We start from the raw sequence: 19,781 nt of genomic DNA on the forward strand, positions 1-19,781 counted from the left end.
GACTCCATTTCAATTAATCCCATATGTTATGTTATTCACTTTACGCGTTTCTCACTTTACGCAGGACCCTCCGGGTTACATTAACCGCGTAAAGTGAGGGTTAACTGTATAGCCAACATTCGTATGCAAAAGTTTGCATTTTACAAACAGCGTTCCCCTTTTCATCAATCGCGTTGCAATCAATTCACATTGACAAAACACACGTTGTAGCAGAAATGACTGTAACTAGTATGATGGCTGTGACGTCATTCAAGACGGTGGCCAGCATTCACTATATTTTACGCCAAATATAAAACTTGGTTACATTAGGTAGTGCTCGCGAAATGAAATCGTGCGAAATATGAGATATTACTGTACTTTAACGGGCAATGTTCGGTGGATTTGGCATCCTGTGTACTGCTGGCAAGGCCGTGGGCTCGTAACACACATCTTGCCCACGGTGCCCACCGTTTCTCTGTGGATGTCGGTCACACGAGAATAACCCGTTATAGTACCCCCTTCTTTCCTCACACAGCCAAACTGTGGAATGCTCTGCCTCTTCTGTGTTTCCATATTCCTACAATCTGTTTCACTTCAAAAAGCTGGTTTTCCGGCATCTTCGTGGTGTAGATTAATAAAAGAAATATTTTCTATTTTTAATTTCTTTTTATATGTACTCTTATTTTTTCGCCCCCTAGGCCCTGTTGTGGGTCAATGACCTGTACTCAGGTGGGCTATTCCATGTAAAAAAAAAAAAAAAAAACATTGCTGAGAGGAGTAAAGATCTTGGGAGACATTATACTGTTATAATGTACTCTGAGAGATTCAATCTTGTACTGTACTGAACCTGTAAATACTGGAACTTTGATTAGTATTCATTCTAATTTTTTCTTTTTATGTTATTAATTCTAGTTATTTCATAATTTTGCAAATAATTATAATATGTAAATTTATAAGAATATGGTGAATAAATGAGTGAGGTTAATTTTTTATAATTTTTGATGACAGGTTTAATTTTTCATTTATAGGGAACGCTATAAAAAGCCTTCATGGGAAGTGGAAGTTGCTCCTAATAAGAAACTAACAGAGGAAGAGATTACTGCTTTTGTTCGATGTGTTCAGACTCCAACAATGCTCACAATGTTTTCCCACACGGGGACACATGATGCTGGGATTGTGTTTCACCGGCTGTCTCTTCTGCGACCAGAAATCATCATACCACCATTGCTTGAACAGTAAGTCACTTTTTCCATCCGTAAATATTTTAGAATCTTGAGTATTAAAAAAGTGTGTGTACAGTAGAATGTCGATTTAAAGCCATTCAATTTAAGATTATTGATTTAAAGTGAAACCCACAATTAAGGACAATGTTTTAATTTAAAGCGAATCTTTCCTATTTTGCGTGAGTCAATCTGGTGCATCATAATTAAAATTTTGCGCCTAATGTTTCTCTGGGCACGCTACACTGTCCTAAGGGCAAAGCTGTACTGTACATGTACACAAAATAATGTACTAAATGATTACTAAAATTTTTGTTGAGTACAAACTATAGCATGTTTATATTCAATTTAATCACTATCTTATATGAATTCCAGCAATGTAAATTATATTCTCCCCAGTCACTTTTGTGACATTTTATAAGCAAAAAACATAAACTCAAGCTAAAGGACATAAATAAACAAATAAATACTTCTCTAGACCTTGGCGCCAACTGACAAACATGTCACTGTCACCCCCCCCTGCCCCCCCTCCCTTCCTAGCCAGGGTTTGGCTTAAAGTTTTTATCTTATATAATGTCACAGACTAAAGTTAGGAGAATATATTAATTTATTGCTGGAATCCTTGCAAGACAGCAAATAATTTAAATATAAACGTCATATATTTTGCACAAGAGACAAAAAATTTTGCTCTTTGCACTAAGATTCTTAAATTAGAACTAAAATTTGTATGTCTAATGTGACCTATAGCATGTTTATATTCAAATTAAACATTATCTTATAAGAATTCCAGCAATGTTAATTATATTCTCCCATGTCAGTTCAGTGACCTTTAATAAGAGAAAAACTTGGTCACTCTTAAGGACAGATAAATAAATAAGCACTAGACCTTGGCATCAACTGTTAAACATATCACCTCACCTCCCTCCCTTCCCCCATCTTCCCAGTCAGTAAACAGACCATTTTGCTTCCCTTAATTTTAGCTGTGTTGATTTACGAGTGTTTCTTTTAACATAATACTGCAAAAAACAATGTTTTGTTTATTCTAGGAGATGGGCTGAGGTGCATCTGGGTAAACTCTCAGTCTTTTTAGTATTTTGTGTTTCTCTCAAGTACCAAACTAAATTATTCCATTGAAACAACACTTCGATTTAGTGCGAATTCGGTTTAACGCGACCTCTCTTGGAACATATCTCGGGTTATATCGACGTTCTGCTGTGTGTGTGTGTGTGTGAGTTTACCTTGCATCATTTTGGTATTTGTATGAGGATTAAGTTTTCTTGACTTTTTTATTAGATTCTTGATGTATTCAGTTGACCCTTTAAGACCTGGGGTGGTTGCACCATATATTTACCCCAGCCAGGTGAAAAGAATAATATATAACCATAATCATAGGTGATACATTCTTTGGTGTCTGTCTTAATATAGGTAATAATCCCTTTGGTGTTCAAGTTTTAAAGCATAAATCTAGTATGCTCAGTTACAATTATAGTATTCAATTATTCTTTTCAGTTATATATATACAGTACAGTAGGGTCGGGATATATCGCCATGTAGGGTTCAAGGATGTTAGCTATACAGTGGTCCCTCGATTAACGAACACAATTGGTTCCACAGAGTCGGTTGTTAACCAAAAATTTTGTTAACTGAATCTATTATTTCAATGGGATATTGGGTAACTGGTTCCAACTGACAGAAAAAGTATACACACAAAGTACTGTATACCAGGAATCGAATTAACAAAGCATTAAATATAAACTAAATACAGTACAGTATAGTCTGCATTTACGCTGTCAATTGAATTCGTGAAGGCCCGCTTAAAACGAGAAACGCGTAAATGAAATACCTGTAACAGAACATATGGGATTAATTGAAATAGAGACTGGGCCGACCCCGGGCCGGTGGAAAAGTTGTTTGGACATATTTCCTAGCCCCCATTGGTCCCTGTTCACCTAGCAGTAAAGTAGGTACCTGTTGTAAATCGAAAGTTGCGAATTCGTATTCAGGGAAAGTTGTTGGAGCTTCCAATAACTTGATGACAAAACGATTGACTTTTCAGGCTTCTACGCCCTTGACCCTTCAGGCTTCTACACCCTTAACTCATGAGACATAAAGGCAAGCATGAACTTAGCATGCTTCCCTGTTGGGCACTGTAAACGCTTCTGTGCTTCACCTTACACAGGATGTAGGGGGTGCCCAATAAATAATAATAAAAAAAAAATTCAAGAGACCAACAAACTCAGTGTTCACTCCACTGTAAACCAAGTTAAACTGAGAAGCGTTGGTGGGTGATTCGATCAGTAGAAGGGCACACAAAAACTGTTCCCTGTACTGTATATATATTATCTGTAAACACCTTGGTTAAGGACTTTCAGGTGACGGGCAAGTCGAAGGGAATGATTGAAACCCGCCTATTGACATATTCAATATTTATTGATGTGGTCAAAACCTGCAGAGAACAAGGCGTGCATTAGTATTACATGGTGATCTATCTGATACATAATTAGTTAGTCTCACACAATTTATCTTAATTATAAGTGATTATTGAGCACAGTGACATGATACAAAGTTCATAACTCTATTAATCTTAGCTACACTTCATGCCTCGTTGTCTTTTTGCTCCAGATAAGGCAGGAACGAGTAGGCATAATCAGTCCACAATATTTCAGTACTGAGGAGTACGTCATCACTTTGGCTGTACTTACAAGTGCGGGTCAATGCGAACCAGTATGGTGTTCCAAGGGAAAAAAAACTGTGTAAATTGTTTAAGCACAGAACTCGGCCAGGATTGGGAGTCGGTGTTCATCACTGCTAGCAGAGGGCTGGTCCTCACAGCATCACTTGAGGGGGCAATCTCCTGGAGTCCAGGCGGCCACGCCTCCCTTTAAACCATACATTCAGCAGAATCAGGACCTCTTGTCCGTAAACACCGCCCACCCCCTAATCTTTGTTCGGGTAAGGCAGCAAACGCCAGCACTCACACGTCAGTGGCGATGACACTCCCAGTGGTAAACCCCCCAGCCGACACATCTGGCAAGGTAACAGGCCACGTGGAGGGGGGGGGGCACTTGGTCGCAGGCTGAGATCTAATGTTTGTTTGGGTAATGCAGCAAATGCCAGCACTGACACCAGCGATAATAAGCCAGCGGCAATAACATTATCAATATGTTAACTAAATTTCAGAATGACTAATAATTTTAATATAAAAATGCAAAAATATTCAAGAGCACAACTTTCTTGATATTTACTCCACTGTAAACGAATGTAAACATAGAACCAATTACTGTATTGGCGGACTAGCTGATCAGCTGATGCTCACAACAAAGCGTGTTTCTCGTAAGGTTGTCGTTAATCGAAGTTTTGTTCGTTAATGGAACTGAAAATCCTTATGGGAGCTAATTCGTTAACCGAAATTTTGTTAATTGAACCGTTTATTAATCGAGGGACCACTGTATACTAAATCACGATATATAATTACATGTAATCAATGGGGAAAATAGGGTTAGGTTCTGGAGGCCAATATAAGTGACTAAACTTGATATAAAATGGCACAGTCTAAAGTTAGCAGAATATAAATTGCATTGCAAGGCAGCGAATTATTTGAATATATACATCATATATTTTGCACAAGAGATAAAAATTTTAGGCCTTTGTACTAAAATGTACTAATTAGTATGTACTAAAATTTTTATGTCTATTGCAAATTATAGCATGTTTATATTTAAATTAATCACTATCTTACAAGAATTCCAGCAATGTTGATTATATTCTCCTAAGTCAATTCATTGACATTTTATAAGAGAAAAACATAAACTCCCCCTATATGACAGATAAATAAATACCACTAGGTAATCTTGTCTGCACTCCGGCCCAGCTGTCATAATAAATCAACTCCCCTCCGACTTCCAGTAAGAGTGACTGTGGTTATTGTAATTCCATGTTCAAGAATGGAAAGTAGCCTCACCTTTGTTTCCCATCAGAGATTGTTAAGCCTGCCATTACATCTATGATAATGATAAATTGATGCTGCAGGATACTACAGACATGATCATCTTGCCAACAATCATTGTGTTAAATGCTGTCATATGGGAAGTTAAAGGACTTAAGATAGATTTGAAACCTAAATCCTTTGCTTATTGCTCACTGGACAACAAAGATTTTGCTACTGGTGTAAAAACATATGTTCTAGACCAGTGGTTCCCAAATTTTTTAACATGACTCCCCCTTTTGCATTTTGCCAAGTCCTCACCCCCCCCCCCTATATTTTTATATGTAAAATCTACATAGATTTAATTTTTTATTATAATTATATTTTAGTATTGTTGAGGATTAGATAACTCCTTGTGAAAGATACGAGTAGTGTGAGAGTCAATATGGTATCCATGACATGTACAAGACGCGTAAGGAGAGAAAGATGAAATGATAGAAAACAGATAAGGGTGACTGCTATACTTTGGTTTTGCACGGATGTTTGGAAGATTCAGACGGAGAGAGTTACTCCTGAAAGAGTTTCTTCATTATATTTTTGAGCAAAAAATTGCAAAATTTGTCAGATGGCTTCACACCTCCCCTGTATGCACCTCACGCCCCCCCCACCCCCAGTTTGGTAACCACTGGTCTAGACTAAATCAAGTATGCTGATTCTGAATGTAAACTCAGAATTTTCCCAGCATGTCAGGATTTTAAGTTATACATATGATCAGATTACACTGGGCTGCCTAGCACCAACCCAGCATAATTTGATTAATAACTTGATATTAAAGGTTTTAAATGTAATGTATACCTTTTAAGAATGCATCTAGTTTGGAATTTATTTCATGCTAATAATATATATATCTTTTCAGGGTATAACCTAATATATTTTCTGTATATTTTGAGGTTAGGCCTATGTTACTACAGACATGAATAGGCGAGGCTGTGTGAATCACCCTGATAACTTTTGCTATATCTGTGGAAAATCACTCCACGTGACCAGTACAAGAACCTTGCCAACAAAGTGAAAACTGCTTGCAAGTATTATTTTGGAAGTAAAGTTGGAGACCAAGACAAGAGCTGGGCACCATGTGTAACTTGGGGCTTACGCAGTGGTTGAGTGGCAAAAGGAAGGGAATGCCTTTTGCTGTGCCAATGGTATGGTGTGAGCCAATGAATCATCACTCTGACTGCTGCTTTTTGTATGACAAGTCTTGCTGGTTTCTCAAAGAAAAACAAGTCCAACAATTTATATCCGGATTGTAAGTCTGCTCTGAAACCGATCCCCCCATGACTTGGATTTGCCTGTGCCAGTTCCCCCAGCAGCTGCTGCAGTTGAAAGCGATGACAACTGAGTGTGATGATGCTGATATGGAGCAACTGTATTAACCTGTATCTGAGGAAAAGATGCCACAATTGCTTAATCAAGAAGAGTTGAACGATCTGGTGAGAGACCTGTCATTGTCAAAGGAGAAGGCAGAAGTGTTTGGCTCCAGACAACAGCAATGGAACCTCCTACAGGAAGGTACCAAAATTTCCCTCTTCTGTGATCGGCACACAAACTTAGCTGCCTTTTTTAAGATAGAAAATGATGTTTGTTTCTGTTCTGATGTTAATGGCCTCATGCCTGATGAATGGAGACTCTTCATAGACTCCAGCAAAGTGAGCCTCAAAGCTGTGTTGTTACACAGAGGTAACAAAAAACCTTCTCTTCCTGTAGCTCATGTTGTTGTCATGAAGGAAACGTGAGTCAATGGAAATCCTTCTGAAAGTGATTAAATACTCATCTCATAAGTGGAACATTTGCTGTGATCTAAAGGTGATTTCTCTCCTCCTAGGACTGCAGCTGGGTACACAAAACATATGTGCTTCTTGTGCCCATGGAACAGCCGTGATGACAGCAACCATTATGTTGTAAAAGACTGGCATGAAAGACATAACACACAGTTGGCAGGTACAATGTGCAGCATAAGCCATTGGTAGACCCTCAGAAAGATTACCTTCCACTGCTTCACATCAAACTTGGCCTTATGAAAAACTTTGTAAGGGCAATGGATCATGACAGTAATGGCTTCCTGTATCTCAGAGAGAAGTTTGGCACAGTGAAAACTGATAACTCAAAGCAGGCATTTTCGTTGGGCCCCAGATCCGAGAACTGATGTGTGATCGCGAGTTCAAAAATAAACTGAACCCACTTGAGTTTGGAGCATGGGAAGCATTTGTGTTGGTTATGCAGAACTTTCTTGGGAACCATAGAGCTAAAGGCCTATCAGCGAATGGGCTGTAGGATGTCTCTTAAAATGCACTTCTTGCATTCTCATCTTGATTTCTTTCCACCTAATCTGGGTGAGGTAAGCGATGAGCATGGTAAAAGGTTCACCAAGACGTGTCGGTGATGGAAACTAGGTATCAAGGCCGGTTCAACCAAAACATGATGGGTGATTCAGGGGTAAAAATTCACCATAGCAGCAGTAAGTCAACCTTTTCGGCTAATGGAACATCCTTTACTGCATCCCTGTAAGCGAGTTTAATTTTATGTGCAGTGCAATGGATGCCTTCCAACTACGGTTTCTCTAGATCTCTTCTCAATCAAGCTACTAAACCATTTCTGCACCCAGTCATAATGCTGGCCCCATCTGTACCATTGCCAACTAGCTTCTGCTTGTTTCGCCATAGTATGAATTCATCGTAGAGCTAACACATTTCCTGATAGATGCAGCATCACCTCTCAATATTTTTTACAGCAACAAAGTTTACCTAGCATTAATAGTGTATTCTCTATATGAAGCTCTTATACACACTGAGTGTGTCTTACCACTGTCATCGGCCCACTCGCGCATCTGGTGATCCCAGACCAGCAAAAGAGTAAAATCTTGTCGCCCTTATGATATTTTGGTCTCCTCGGGCGACCGGGCATATGTGAATTTTTACCCCTGGTGATTACTGCTGGTTCCTACAACGGGAGATTATTTCCTCACAAAAATGCAAGAGCAAGTGTCTCATACACTTTTGAACACTTCCGAGCAGTGCTTACGCTGAATATGTTGAAATTAGTTTTTATGAGGGTCTTTTTCTGTAACTTGTTTATGTTCTTGAGTTGTATACTACGCATTATAAACGTGGAGATCAATCATTGTTATCAAAATATGATGTGAAAGTAATTACTAAGCACTGTTGTTAGATGTACAATGTGGCAATATACAATCATAAAGTGTCTAATATAGCATGACAGGTATCATTAATACATATACATAACTTGAAAACCTGACGTGATGGCTGAATTCTGACTTCAGATTTGAAATCAGTGGACCAGATTTACTCAAGAACACCTGCATTTCCCTTAATATCAGACAAAAAAAAAATTGTTGCCCAGTGATATAATCATTGACCTTGCCAATTTCTGCCACTTGCCTCTTGTTTTCCACCAGAATCTTGTTAGATTTATTGCAAGGTTCATGTTGTCGTTATGTTTACATGACCATCTACATTATTCTCATTGGTTGATCAACTGATTTAGGCTCTACTCTTCACTGGAGACAACGACGGAGCCCCATCGTCTGACTGCATCTTTAGAGTGTGTGGTGTGTGTGGCTCGGGCATTAGTCAAGGGTGGAAAGTATTACCCTGAAGGTCAGACACATGTCATCCCACTACTCCTCCAAACTTTGCCAGGCATTGATCCTAATGACATCAAAAAATGCATGGTAAGAGATATTTTTAAAACTTAACCCTATACATGTATTTTGAAATTGCATTATTATTCCATATGAATTAAGATGCCTAAAGTTATGGTATCTTATCACAAAAAACCTCATTACTATCTTATTTATTATTGAAATGAAAATAAATTATAAAATGACATCTTATCTTCTAATCCTTTGCCTTCAATTTGTCATAAATTTTGTCTATCTCTCCTTTTTTTTAATACACTAGACTAATATCTTTGCATTTTATCACTGATTTAAATTTTAAACTGATATTATTTTATAATTTTGTTCTTCCTTTCTGTTTCATAAAAATTAAGTTGACTTCTTTGTTATCAAAAAATAACATCAAAGTTTATTGAAGTTCATTCAAGTTATTGAACTGTTTGCTGTCAAACATTTCTCACTTATATTATGAACCATTTGACTCATCCATAAGCTGAATATGGTGAATTTCAAGAGTTTTTCTAAAATGTAATGATAATTAACCTCACCAGTGGGCAGGCTATAGTCTAGACCAGGGGTCACCAAACTACGGCCCTCGGGCCGGATCCCAAGTCCTTCCCCGGCTCGTGGTAGCTCCGCCTACGCTCTGACGTTACCAGAGCTTTCGTTCTGGCTTGCAATTATTGAACAGAATGATTATGTGGCCCGCGCTCGTCATTCTTTCAGTTATCCGGCCCACTGTGAAAAAAGTTTGGTGACCCCTGGTCTAGACTATAGCCTTTCATGTGATCACCCTCTCAGTTGGCAATACTGTACTATTTGCAAGAGGCCATTCATTACCCTATACAACCCAGCTTATGTCCACACTAATTCCTCACTTGACCATACAGATAGTGACTGAGGAATGTTGGTGTTGTGAGTTTGGTATGTCTTGTAGCACTTGCAGTGACTTTTTTTCAGTGCAGTTCTTTTTGGAACATGTTGGCTAAAACTAAACCTCAATCCAATACATCCCCAATGCCTAACCTGAATTTTAAAATTTTCAGCATTTCATTTATTTAACCAACACCAGCTCTTATGACTCATGGCTCAGCCACGATCTTTTTAATTTGTTGTCTTTCTGCACTGTTCTCAATAGGAAGCCTACAATATACGCTCCATCCAAATGGAAAACTTTCTTTCCCCATATTTCCTTAATCCCAAAATATTAGAAATTACCATATTTTGTAATGTATTTCATATTGTATATATTTGTACATACAGTATTTCATGTTAGTGATTTTTAAATGTTTCTGTATGAAAATCCAGTCCAATTACCCTCAGAATATTTGGTCTGGATGATGAGATAAATTTTTTTCTTCTGTTAATAACATTAACATTTAGGTGAGAAAAATTTGACCGGAAACCACCCTCCCAGGACCAAAAAACATCCCTTGCACATGAACCTTGCTTATAACAATAGACATATGGGAGGACTACCTGTATTTATATATTTTATTTATTACAGGTAACATTCCAGTTCATCTACACATTGGTGACTCTTGTACCTTTTGTGGACTGTTCCGCAGCTGTTGAAGAATATACTGATTTGACAGAAGTAAGTGGTTCTTTATCTGTTGATGTTGTGTAATGAAGCACAGTATTTATTAGAAATACAAAACAGGAACTATACAGTGAACCTGTAAGTCCATAAGACAAGAATTTAATGATGAGATAAAGATTACAGGACTCTGCTATTTTCTGTAGGGAGAGTGATGTAATAAAATTAAACAAGAAAAATGTTGTTCTGGCAGGTGGAACAAGAAGTGTGTTTGCAGACAGCAGGTTTTGAAGACTTTGTCCTACAATTCATGGACCGCTGTTTTGCTCTGATTGAAAATTCGACCCTGGAACAAATTACTCAGTTGGACAGAGAAACTGAAAAAATGAACAGAGAAGAAAACATGCTTGAGATGGGACTCTCTTCAACATTTTCAGCCATCCTCACTCAGGCACACCCAAAGATATACCAGGTAATTAGTTGTATCATATACAGTATATAGTAAATACATTAATGAAGGAGCAAGGATGGACAAGGTGGATAGGGTGTTGGAGTTCTTGTTATGGAAGGGGAATACCATAGTCATACACATGCTACAGCAGCCAGAAAATGCACATTTCCTCTTAACTCATGTCATCTCGTAATCTGGTATTGTTGAAAAGAAAATACCTGTACAGTAGTCTGGTTTTTGCACTTTCATTTGTCTTTTCCCCTCCATGGTTTCCTTCCTTATATCCTCTTTTTTGTACCTCATTGTCAGTGGTGGGCACAGCTAAATGAAAAGTTAGCTTTGCTAACCACTAATGTGCTAACTAATAAGTTAACTTCGCTAACGCTAAACACCTAAAAAAGTTAGCGGAAGCTAACGCTAACCACTAACTTTTATTATATGAATTTAGCTTCGGTTTGGGTTTTTTTTTTTTTTTTGGCTCTAAAACCCTTAAAAACAGACCTAGAGAGCTGAAATTTTCATATATTGTCTTGTAGCTTAGACATAGAGCTTTCCAAAAAGGTATAGCATGCCAAGATCAGATGATGATCAAGGTGTACACAAATAATTAAATGAACAAATGAAATTAAACATTAGTTTACATTCAAGTTTCAACATACACTTTATAATATTTATTTACTGTACGAAAAGACAGAAAGTATTAAACGAATCCAAAAACTATAGTACTGTATAGCATAGGTAGCAAATAGCATCATGCCAAGATCAGATGATGATCAACTTATCAAGGTGTACACTGTACACAATTTCACAAATAATTAATTTGCATTCTCATACAACCTATCGGCCTTATTCATTATTCATGTAAATATGCAATACCAACCACATACACATTATACCAGTGCATTTTTATATAACTTATTGTTGGTCTTAGTCTTTATACCAGTGAATTTTTATATAACTTATTGTTGCTCTTAGTCATGTAAATAAACAGAAAACTCTAAACTTTAATGAAAAATAAGTTTTTAGAAAATTTTGTTTGGCTCACACCTTGGATGACATCCTGGTTATGAACTTATGCAGTACTTAGCATAACCAAATATATTGACACAAAAAAATCCTAATTAAATTAACAAATAAATGAGAAATGAAATTATACATTAGTTTACAATTATATTCTATGATTCCTTGAACATGCACTGACAGTCTTTATTTACTGTAAAAAAAAGTATTAAACTTTAATAATCGAAAAATTCCATTCACGTTTACACGTACTAACACGCAGTCAGCCAAGCATGCCTGACTGGCTGTTGGAGACACACGTCGCGGCATCACACGCTTACAACAGACAGGAACAAACATGTATAAATTTTGTTAGCAGACTTAAAGTTAGCGGAACTAAATTTAGCGGAAGCTAATTGGTCCGCTAATGGTTTCCAATGCTAGCGAAAACACTAATCCGCTAACAAGAAAGTTAGCTTCACTAATTAGCGGTTAGCAGATTAGCGGAACCGTGTCCACCACTGCTCATTGTGTAAGGCATAATTAACCCTTAAGCCCTGGGTTAGGGTGCTGCTGGCAGTACACACACACACACACACACACACACACACACAAACACACACACACACACACACACACACACACACCCTGCCACGGGGTTAAATCGAGAACAAAATAAAATACAAATAATAATACTAATAATAATAATAATAATAATAATAATAATAATAATAATAATACAGTAAAACCTTGATTAACTGACCACATATAGGGGGAAGGGGCCGACGGATAATCCGAAAGGTCGGTTTATAGTGCATAAAGTCTACGGAAATAAAACATACATTTTCAAAGTACCTTTCCCTAACCTTCCTCATTTAATTCCCTCTATATTTTTGTTCATTTGCCATTCATATTTCAACAGAATTTGCTTTAAAACATTAACCATTTTAGTAAATAAATATGAACCAGCCATGAATAAAAAATGGAAAAGTCAAGGAACATATGTCATCACAAAAATTGTGACCAAGTCCCAGGTTGCTGATCTGACTTTCTACCTCATTTACACACAATTGCAGGGTCTCAATTGCTTCTCTTACTATTGACAACACAAATACATATATTGTTTCTCATTCTTGATTTATTTTTTATTTTTGCCTTTATTTATGGTTCTTTATTACTATTATTATTATCATTATTAATATTATTACATTATCGCCCCCCATGCCCCGATGTGGGTCAGTGACCTGTGCCCCGGTGGGCTAATCCCCGTAAAAAAAAAAAAAAAAAAAAATTAGGAGTTCGGGATTGATGGTTAATCCGAAAGTCGGTTAATTGAGGGTCGGTTAATCGAGGTTTTACTGTAATAAATAAAAAATAAAAAAATGGCGGGAAAATAACCGGACGTTCTGGAACGCCACCCGGGGCCCAAGGGTTAATATTAAAAGTCGCTATGTATGCGTGTAGATTTTATGCTTGTCTGTCCTTTCATAGAAGAATAAGCAACAAAATTTTGAACAAGATCAGAAAGAGGTTATTTTCATGCTGCTTGATTGAATTTTGTAAAAGTAGTGGGGCATATGTTTACCACTTGCTGCATGGCTTGGTCTTCTATTTTCTCTGAGTCATTTGTTCACCTTTTCTTTTTCTTTCTTCCTTATCACCTTTCTTTTACTACTCTTATTTTTCCTCCATTTTCCTTTTAATTTCACAGTTTCTCCAGTTATTCTTTAATTTCTTCCTCATTCCTCATTTTCTCCAACTTCCCTTTTTTCTTTGTGTCCCTCCTTTTTCCTCTTACCTTTCCTCATTTATGTTCTCTTCTCCTTCATTTTCATGTCTGTCTGTTTCTCCTATTATTATTTTTTCTTCCTTCCTCTCACTCATTTTGTTATGTAAAATGCACTAGAAGCTATTTCTGTGAACCCTGAGTACTTAGGTGACTATGTAGAGCTTGTATCCAACTTACAGTAAACTAGGAAAACTAAGAGTAACTGTGAAGCTCTGAAAAATAATGATGGAAAACATGCATAAAAGCTGAAAGTACATTGAAAGCAAGAATTATAAAAAAAATTATGTGCTTGATACTTTTTGTCTATTGGTTTTCCTCTGAATGTCCATGATGTACTTACATGTAGCGATAGTAAACATGATACTGTACGTCTAAAGGCGGCGGCACACTGAGCACTTTTCCTCCCAACCTTGCTGGACCAACACGGTCCGGCCAGCAAAAGAGACGTTTTCTTCACATTGGGAATTCCTGTTGCAGTTCTAGGGTCGTGTTCTTCCACTTGACTTTCTAAAGAAGCTTTTTGCTGAAGTGCTCATGTCTTTGGTCCCATAGAATAGGGTAGTCCCTAGTGCTCTCTATTAATTTGTGCTGTGCTTCACATCTCCAAATAACCTTCCTAGAAGAACGAAGAAAGGCTACGTTTGGGTGCTGGGAAAGCCATCGTGAAGTTTGTCAAGTGGCGGTGGCTGGCTGGTCAAAGAAGACCCTGTATAATGATTTAATAATACTAAAAAAGTTTTAAAGTGACCAATAAATAGAAACATGTCAATTTTTACTTAAATATTCAACACCTAATATGAATCTCATTGAGCACTAATCCATCCAGCAACTGGCTGCCAAACTGTTGCCCACTTCTAGCAACAACCAAAATCCTGCTGTTTGCTGGGCCGTCAGGCCAGCGGCCAGCAAAAAACGGCCAACATGTTGGGAGGAAAGTGCCCAGTGTGTCGCTGCTTTAAAAGGGACATGCAAAAAAAAATTCTTATTAATCTATGGTTTTTTATATTGCAAAGAATATACAGTAGATCCAGTGTATGTAAATAATTTTCTCCAAAAAATATATTGATAAAGAATGTTAGCGTGTAGCTTTAGTGTATAGAAAAAATACTGTTTTTTGTAATTGTCTTATTTCTTGTGGAAAAACAGTGATGCAATGGTTATTAGGACATTACAATGAAATAACATATTTATGCTATCCACAGGCTGCCCTCCAGCGTTTGCAAACATTCATCAAAGGAAAAATGATAGAGATTCATGTTGCAGGCAAATTTGCAGCAAACATGTGCCGATCAGCAGTCAGGGTAAGTGGTGACTTGTGGTCACGAAACACACACACACACACACACACACACACACACACACACACACACACACACACACACACACACACACACACATATATGAGGTGTGATCCAAAAGTTCCCAGACTGGCTTCATAAGATCTTTATTTTTCAAGATATTACGGTGAAACTTTAGTCACCCTTAAAATATTCTTCAGAGGCCTCAATGCAGTGCTGAATCCCTTCCTCCCACTTCTGGAAGCAAATCTGGAAGTCCTTGTTGGTGAGGCTGGAGAACACCTTTTGTGATGTGTCCTGGATCTCCATTCTGTCCATGATCTTCCCCTTGAGGTTCAACTTGAACTTTGGAAACAGCATGGCATCCCAGTGGTCCCCCACCCTCCATACTCTCCAGATCTGGTCCCCTGTGACTTCTGGGTGTTTCTGAAGTTCAAGTTGAACCTCAAGGGGAAGGTCATGGACAGAATGGAGATCCAGGACACATCACAAAAGGTGTTCTCCAGCCTCACCAACAAGGACTTCCAGATTTGCTTCCAGAAGTGGGAGGAAGGGATTCAGCACTGCATTGAGGCCTCTGAAGAATATTTTAAGGGTGACTAAAGTTTCACCGTAATATCTTGAAAAATAAAGTTCTTATGAAGCCAGTCTGGGAACTTTTGGATCACACCTCGTACATAATAATGGTTGCCCCTCGAAATTGAGGATGGCCGGCCCAAGGGCCACCTAAGCGTGAATTTTTTTAAGGTGTAGAAGCTGTCGCCAACACAACAACCACACCCTAAGTTAACGAGCTGCATGACCCAGTGTCAAGGAATAGTCCGAGAAGACTGGACAACTCGCTAACACACACACACACACTACTACTACTACTACAGTAGGATCTCATGTTTCGCGACTAATTGGTACCGGTTTTAGCGCCGCGAAACGAGTGACATTGAAATACATCTAAATAAGCCTAATCAGTTCTGCGTTGTCACCCAAACCCCCCCTATAATGACCTACAACCCACCAAGAAAATGACATTACAGTAATGTATTCATACATATTATATAGTACATATTGTTGATAACAATATTTATATATACTCATACTGTAGGATAACTTACCGTGATGGAATCAGTGAAATGCTTGACGGGGCTGGTTGATGGGTTCCAAGGCAGGAAGGGCTGGTTACTGCTTCCTCCCTGCTCCCTCCTCTACGTCTCTTCTAACCTCAGCATCAAATCCCTCAAAGTCTTGAGGTAGCTCTGCCACCAGTAAGTCACCCAACACTGCAATATCATCATCGGTGGTGCCATCATCATCTCCTAAAGTGATGTTTGCCAAAGCATTAACAGGCTGGGCCTTGCACAGGTACCAAGTAATGAGGGCCTGCTGACGAGCATTAACACGGGACATGTACAAGCCCTTATATTCCTCCATACCCTTATCAAGGGCAGAGCACATAAAGTTCCGAGGATGTGGCTTGGTATCATATTCTTCTAGCTGTTCACTGAGATGTGCGATGTTTGTGAGAAACTCAGTTGTAGGTTCACCAGGCTGAACGTCATCCTCTTGTGTTGGTTGCTGTTCTTGTTGTTCTTCATCATCCTCCAACATTTCTTCAATTGTTGGTTGCTGCTGATGTTGACCAACGATTTCTTGCAAATCTTCAACCTGAAGATCTGAAAATCCCGGTGCTGGGACTGAGCGCACTGCCTCCACTGTGTCCATTAGTGTTGCCGCCATGGACTGCCTCCCCCCGCTTGCCGCGGTTTGTTCTGCCCCACTTATCTCATAGTTAGCGAACCAAAGCTTCCATGAGTGTAGCACTGTTGCAACATTAATCTTATGCCATGCCTCAACAATTCTGTCCACTGCATTTTTAATATTATATTTTTTCCAAAATTCACAAACTGATAACACTTCACTGTTGCAGGGTGGTGTGGTGCTAGGAGTCAGGTCGTCTACCGTCTCCTCCTCCTCCTGGTTAGCTGGTAGAGTCTGGTCACTGTCAGAGTTCTGCCTCAATTTTTTGTAACTCGACTAATAAGTCTGTCTGCTGACAAAAGTCTTTATAGTGACTGATAGTAGAACAGTTTAACATTACTGATGAATTCGTGGTCAAGTGGCTGCAGAAGCGATGTGGTGTTAGGAGGAAGGAAGATAACTTGTACATTAGGGTGGCGTCCAATTAGAAACCTAGAGCATCCATGAGCATTATCCATCACCAGGATCACTTTGAAGTCAATGTTCTTCCTCCGGCAGCACTGTTGGCCGTCAGGAACAAAGTGCTTGTCAAACCAATCAATGCATAAAGACGTTGTATCCCAAGCTTTCTTATTAGACGTCCAATAAACATTGAGCTGCGACATGTTGGCATGACGGTAGGCTCTAGGACGGGCAGCACGGTTAGCAACCAAGGGTTTCATCAAGAAATCTCCACTTGCATTAACTGTGAATAAAACAGTAATCCTGTCCTTTGAAGTCTTTACAACCCTTGCCTGTTTTTCATCCTTGGCAATGAAAGTGGTCTTAGGTGAGCGCTTCCAGAAAATGCCAGTTTCGTCACAGTTGAAGAACTGGTCTCAGCAATAACCGCCCTCTTTCACAAGAGCTTGAAGGACGGGTAGATATTTTTCTGCTGCTATGACATCAGCTGATGCACTCTCCCCATGGTAGAGGGCAAACTTGACTTCATAACGCTTCTTAAAGGCAGCCAACAGAAGCATTGAACGGTGGTGGAGAGTTAACGCGATTCTTCTGTGCAACTGCAGCATAATAAACACGTGCCTGATGCCTTATCTTTGGCCCAGACAGGTCACCCTACTCACAGTTTCTTCTTTCCACCCACTTGTGAAGGTAATGTTCTCTGTTAACTAACAGTTGGTTTCATTGTGAAATATCGTAGAATGTCCTGCTACTAGAAAATCTTGAAATACATTCACAGAAGCAGTTAAGGCTTCCTTGTTCTTCTTAGGGGAACGTATAGTTGGTTCGGGACAGTGTAACTTATGCAAGATTTCACAGGTACGAGCACCACTTTTGATCATTTCAAGCATCTCTCGTTTCATTTCAAGGGTGTATTTCCTCCTCTAGACCCCCTTACGGTAGTCACGCTAGGCTTGGGGCTTTCCTTGTTGACCTTCTCTACAGCCATCATTACCACCAGAACCGCTCCCAACATTTATTTACATTTTGAACTTCACTCATCGTTAATACACAAGAATCGCTAATACACAAGAATCGTTAATACACAAGAATCACTAATACACAAGAATCGCTAATACACAAGAATCACTAATACACACGAATCGCTAATACACAAGAATCACTAATACACAAGAATCGTTAATACACAAGAATCGCTAATACACAAGAATCACTAATACACAAGAATCGCTAATACACAAGAATCACTAATACACAAGAATCGCTAATACACAAGAATCACTAATACACAAGAATCACTAATACACAAGAATCGCAGATACACAAGAATCGTAATAGTTAAACAAGAATCTCATGAAACGTAAGCACAATGGGTTATATAATCCAAGGTCACTGCACCGCTCGGTCATTCAGACTAACTGCCGTTACTCCATAAACAAAAAACTCTCGGCGGGTCGACGGATAACAAAAGACCGTGACAATGCGCACTGTCCACTGAACAATGACTCACGAACTTGGTAATGAAAATCGCCATTCTTGAGAGGCTGGAAATTTTTAAAATGATGCGAAACATTTGAATCGCGAATCTAAAATTTGCTAAACTTGAGATCCTACTTGCTGTCACTCGGAATCAAGTATGACGATCATCCAGCTATGATACAATGGTATGAGTTAATAAGTATATCACCTACGTTGGTGAGTTCTGAGGTGATTAAAGAGGCCGATACGGGACCGGCAAGGTCGTTCACAGATGTTGCACATGTGGAGGGCTACATCTAATGTGGGAGGGGCAGTGGCAGCGTCTTTCTTGCATTGGCGCTTGTCACATACACACACACACACCCACACCCACCCACCCCTAAAAGGTAAGGCGGAAGCATATGAATTATGTTGTGTCTGTCCTTCTGTTTAAGATCAAATTAGAATTCATTCAGTGAGTTTCCAAAGAATCACTTAGTAAGTTTCAGGTATGGTGTGATAGTTTTTTTTGGGGAGGGGGGGATGATCCATTTTCAATGGTACTTGTTATAATAAATTTATAATGGAATGCCATGCAAATTGCTAGTGTTTTGGATTAACCCAGCATCTTTTAGTTTTGTTTTTCTAACTGCTCTGTTTTGGCTTTCAGGTAAACCCTTCAGAGGCACTTAAAGCATTTGTTCCTGGAGTGTGTCGTTTATTATTGGCACTGACTGAGAATGAAGAAATACAGAATGAGGAGCACTTGGATGATGAGCTTCTGTTTAATCTCCTATTGTTGTCTGAGGTATGGTTATTTTATTATTATTATTATTATTATTATTATTATTATTATTATTATTAATTTTAGTCTTCACAGTTTTCACTCGGGAAAGTCGAGGAGACTCGGCGTCCCTCAATGCTTGCAGAAGGATAAGGCGCATGCCCTCAATGAACATATAGACGTAACCATCCTATCAATAACATGCTAAAATGAACTTTATTGTGTTAGAGCATAAGGAATTTGAGCCAATTTAGTCAAATTTAATACTTTTTCCCTTAATAAGCATTAAGTCTCATGTTATACGGTGATGTTATATTACCTAAGAGTTGTTGTTCCATAAGAGTGGCTATTTAATAAGGTTTCTGTAAATGTAATGGGTGCAAATGCATGCAATTTAAAAACTGCATTCACTTGTCGAGAGGCTATGTAGACCGGTGGCGGCTCTCCGTCAGCCGGACAAAACTGGTCCACATTATTATTTTTAATATTT

The 19,781-nt window shown here is 38.6% G+C and overlaps 1 protein-coding gene across 2 annotated transcripts in view; it reads left to right on the forward strand.

The window, feature by feature from the left end:
- Positions 1-19,781, forward strand: part of LOC121872682 (proteasome activator complex subunit 4-like) — a 105,889-nt gene that overhangs the window by 40,682 nt on the left and 45,426 nt on the right. For both annotated transcript variants that reach the window (XM_042375662.1, XM_042375663.1), the window contains 6 exons: positions 1,008-1,214; positions 8,686-8,872; positions 10,326-10,415; positions 10,612-10,830; positions 14,800-14,898; positions 19,178-19,315. In XM_042375662.1, the coding sequence (XP_042231596.1) occupies positions 1,008-1,214; positions 8,686-8,872; positions 10,326-10,415; positions 10,612-10,830; positions 14,800-14,898; positions 19,178-19,315 (940 nt within the window). The remainder of the gene's footprint in view (positions 1-1,007; positions 1,215-8,685; positions 8,873-10,325; positions 10,416-10,611; positions 10,831-14,799; positions 14,899-19,177; positions 19,316-19,781) is intronic.

The sequence above is a fragment of the Homarus americanus genome, unplaced genomic scaffold (genome assembly GCF_018991925.1).
Source record: "Homarus americanus isolate GMGI-L3 unplaced genomic scaffold, GMGI_Hamer_2.0 scaffold39155, whole genome shotgun sequence".
Classification (NCBI taxonomy): domain Eukaryota; kingdom Metazoa; phylum Arthropoda; class Malacostraca; order Decapoda; family Nephropidae; genus Homarus; species Homarus americanus.